The sequence below is a fragment of the Pinus tabuliformis genome, chromosome Q (assembly GCF_031772625.1).
Source record: "Pinus tabuliformis cultivar Carrire ecotype Pingquan chromosome Q, CPIR1, whole genome shotgun sequence".
Classification (NCBI taxonomy): Eukaryota; Viridiplantae; Streptophyta; class Pinopsida; order Pinales; family Pinaceae; genus Pinus; species Pinus tabuliformis.
The window spans coordinates 208,324,048-208,328,026 of NC_142296.1; the positions used below are offsets into that span (position 1 = coordinate 208,324,048).

The 3,979-nt window shown below is 40.1% G+C and overlaps 1 protein-coding gene across 1 annotated transcript; it reads right to left on the reverse strand.

Annotated features, from left to right (window-relative positions):
- Positions 1–1,834: 1,834 nt before the first annotated feature.
- LOC149218942 (NDR1/HIN1-like protein 12) lies at positions 1,835–3,472 on the reverse strand. Its single transcript, XM_089384177.1, has one exon. It carries the CDS (start codon positions 3,079–3,081, stop codon positions 2,398–2,400), a length of 684 nt encoding a protein of 227 aa, XP_089240303.1. The 5' UTR covers positions 3,082–3,472; the 3' UTR covers positions 1,835–2,397.
- Positions 3,473–3,979: the final 507 nt, after the last annotated feature.

Consider the following 3,979-nt stretch of genomic DNA (forward strand, 5'->3'; position numbering starts at 1 on the left):
TGTACAAGAGAAAGAACTCATCAGATTAATCCTACACATATTTAATTTTTAAAATGATTAGATTAATCATATGATAACAATTTTTGTGTGGCTCCACACGACTGAAACCAACCCAGATCCATCTTAACTCCTGATCTATTAAACAAAAGAAAGATCAAATATGTGGAGGTGCAAACCTCTTCTCAAATTTTACACTCAACAAAAAATTTGCACCTCAAAAAATATAATCCCTCTCAAGACTTGATGAATCTAGAGTTGAAATAGATTTAAAATAGTTGAAAATAAATAGATATAAATTTAAATTAAAAAATTCACACATAAATAAATCAATTTTTTTTTATAAATATAATACTTAAAAAAAAAACATTAATAAAAAAATTAATATATATCTATCTATATATATAACTAACTAACAAAAGAAGAATAATGACGGTGGAAAAGAATAAGGCTTACTTCAGCAGCCAGGAGACATCTACCAAATTATTGGTTCAAGTGATAGACCCACAACCAACAAAGAAAACAGCAATTTTTGTTTTACTTGTAAAAGAAGAAGGACCTACATTCATAATGAATTCCTGGCTACTTGCAAGAGCACCTACTTCAACCCATGTGAGATGGGGATGCAGCACCCAATAGAACATGTGAGATGCAGATGGAATTGCCTCCTCTTGCACTTATCTCTATTTCACTCACCTGAATATGTGACACCTAAAGCACTCCTTTTTGAGCATAGTGGGCACTAGTGCATGAATGTCTGCCACTCTAAAGAATTTACTTTATGATAAAGAGAGATGTGGATTCCTGGTTCTTCCATGGTAAGGAATTTACTTTGATAAAGAGAGATGTAGATTCTGGGTGTCATTCAACCATTGTTAATTACAGGAATTTACTTTGTTAAAGAGACTTAAGATTCCTGCTTCTTCTTCCATTGTAAGGGAAAGACGGTGATGAACGGTCACTGTTTCAAAGTTATAAAACGCCCAGGTTGGTGACCATAAAGCAGGATTCCAAATGCAAATTAAATAAAAGAAGTACAGGGAATCTTAAGTTGTTTTTTATTCGAAAAGAAATGGAGTGTCTTTCGGCATATACAATGGGCAGGGAAGTCTGTTGTTGTTTTTGATTGGAAGAGAAATTATGTAGTCTCTTAAAATGAAAATTCTAATATATTAAAACATACATATTATCATGATAATATTATGATAATATTCTCAAATGTCTAATCGACATAAAAATAGTCGAAAAATATAGTTTTTTAAAAGCTATCCAAACATATTATTTATATAATAAATTAGGGTTGTTTGATGTTTCTGGTACTATTTATATAATAAATTAGGGTGGTTTGGTGTTTTTTTATTGTGGTTGTTTTAGGTTTAATAGATAATGTTTATATAAATTTATAGATAAATTATGGTTAATTTAATTTTATAAAAAATAGAAATATTTTAAAAATAATATCTTATGGGTGAATATATAGTTCTTCCATTTTTCATCAAACACATTTTAAATATATCATTCTTCCATACAACAATAACGCTAACTCTAACATGAACACTAACACTAACCCCAACTCACATTAACGCTGACCCAACAACACTGACCCCATCCCACACTAACCCAACAACACTGACTCCCAACCCACATTAACGCTGACCCAACAACACTAAGTCCCCAACCCACACTGACCCAACAACACTGAGTTCCCAACCCACAACAAAACTGACCCCCAACCCACACCAACCCAAGAACACTGACCCCCCACCCACACTAAATTTAGTTGTAGGAAAAGAAAATAAAGTCGCCATATATCTATTGGCTCGCTCAAAAATCATAGTGGAGATAAATGTATCTTATTGATTTCAAATAAAAGATACACATTTATTAATTGCACTACTTTTCATTACATTACTCCGTATTCCGCTCGCGCATAACCAGAGAAGCTGAGAGCTGGCAACAGATGAGATTTGATTTGTGAGAACTCCTTGTAGAGACAATTTCCAGAAACTCACTCTTCTATATTTAGAGGGAGCCTTTTAAGAATGTACATGGATTGATTCTTACTCAGAAACCAAGAAACCAAAGTCCCATTGATTTTCATATAGAGAGAGAATGAATAAGCAAAATATATAGAGAGGATGAAAGTAAATTGCAGGAATACATGGAAATATGGAAAAACCAAAATTAATTCTTATAAGAAACGATGCTGGCCTGTCTTTCAGGCATGCCAGTGAGTTTAGACCAGAGCCAGCAGACTTTCGGCCCCAACCAACCCATTTATTAGATGGAAAAGGAACTGTTAATCCACCGCAAAGATTGTGCGCAAAACCAAACCCACAAAGATTGTGCACGAAACCAAGTGATCTGCATCTCATGAGTTACTCTACCCTACTTCCTCTTTCAAACATCCACATGACACCTCTGCCCTCCGAGCAACGGCACTTGGCCTCCCGTGGCCACCTGCTTCACTGACAACAGAAGATCACATTTGGCGGCCAAGTGATAGTGACTGGATCTCCAGAAACCCGTGGTCCACCGGATCCGGCCCCTAATCTCCAGCCTCACCTCCACCAAACCGTAGGCCTGATCCGCGAGCAGGCCTTCGGCAGCATCGGGAAACAGAGGCACGAAGTTCCCGCCGACCATGGGGGACAACACCACGAAGCTCCGGTGGGCCTCGTACAGATTGGGCATCGGGGTCACCAACGTGATCACCTCGCCCCGGTAGCGCACGAAGGCCACGAGCCTGTCGTAGTGCAGGGTGAGTCGCCGGTTGGGATTGGCGGCGATGACGGTGAACTGCATGTTGCTGGTCAAGGAGCCGTCGGTCACATTGAGCTGGTAGACGGCGGCGCCCTCTACGACGAAGCGGGGCTTGTGAGGACGGTACACGAGCCACAGCACGAGCGTAACGGCGCCCAGGATTATGACCAGCGTGATCAGGAACCCCGACAGGAGGCTTGCGAAGCCCGCCGGCGGTACTCGGACGAATCGCTTTCGAGCGGCCCGTTGCGGCGCGGGCGAGGCCGCAGGCGCTGCTTCCTCTGCCTTTGGGGCGCCCTCAGTTTGCTCTTTTTCCGCCATTAAAACAACAGTGCGCTCCTCCTCTACTCAGATCTGAGTATCACAACTCTCTCTGATACTGTTAATTAGAGCAGATCTGCTATATATATATGGAAGGATCTCACTATGGACCGCTGAAGATCACGACGAAACTGTGTGTGGGGAAAGGGAGAGGCCGCTTTTGATCTGGGATTCGATTCCAAGACCTTTCGGGCAGAAAATTGTTACTTGTGAAAGGTATGTATCATGGCGAGGAATGGTAAAGGCAGTTTAGTACAGTAAATGGTGGGAAGAGATTTTTCAACAGGTGGTGTGGGAACAGTCAAGTGTGTTAGCGAAGTGGCGAGTGATAAATGGGAAATGAGGACCATATAACAATGGTGTTGACACAGAGGGCAGGCGAGGCTTCAGTGATGGGGGCAGCTCGGCGGCCGAGCCGGCGTCAAAATGGTTGTGTACATGTGGTCTAACGTAATTTCCTATGGACATGCTCTTTCGCAGGGAAACGCCTTTCTCGTTCTTTTGACTTTTTGACTTTTGTGGTCCGAATCTGTTACGCTAATGCTATTTTTTATTAAGTAGTATAACAAGGTTAAATCCCAGTGATATTTTTGTGGTCGGAATCTGTTACGCTAATGGTATTTTTTATTTGCCTAGTATAATGAGGTGGAGGAGTTGCTTGGAATTTGTTACGTTAATGGTATTTATTCACATAGTATAACGAGGTGGAGGAGTTGTTCCGAAAGTTATGGAAATTCGAAGAGAAAATTCGGAAGGATTTGTGTAAATCCAAGTTATAGTTGTTAAACTTCAAAATTTCAGGTGTCTCAGATATTTTATTTTGATGGGACTGAATCCATTTCTACCATCAAAAACACTATTCAAACACAGCCTCTACAAGATTTTTTGAATATAAAAA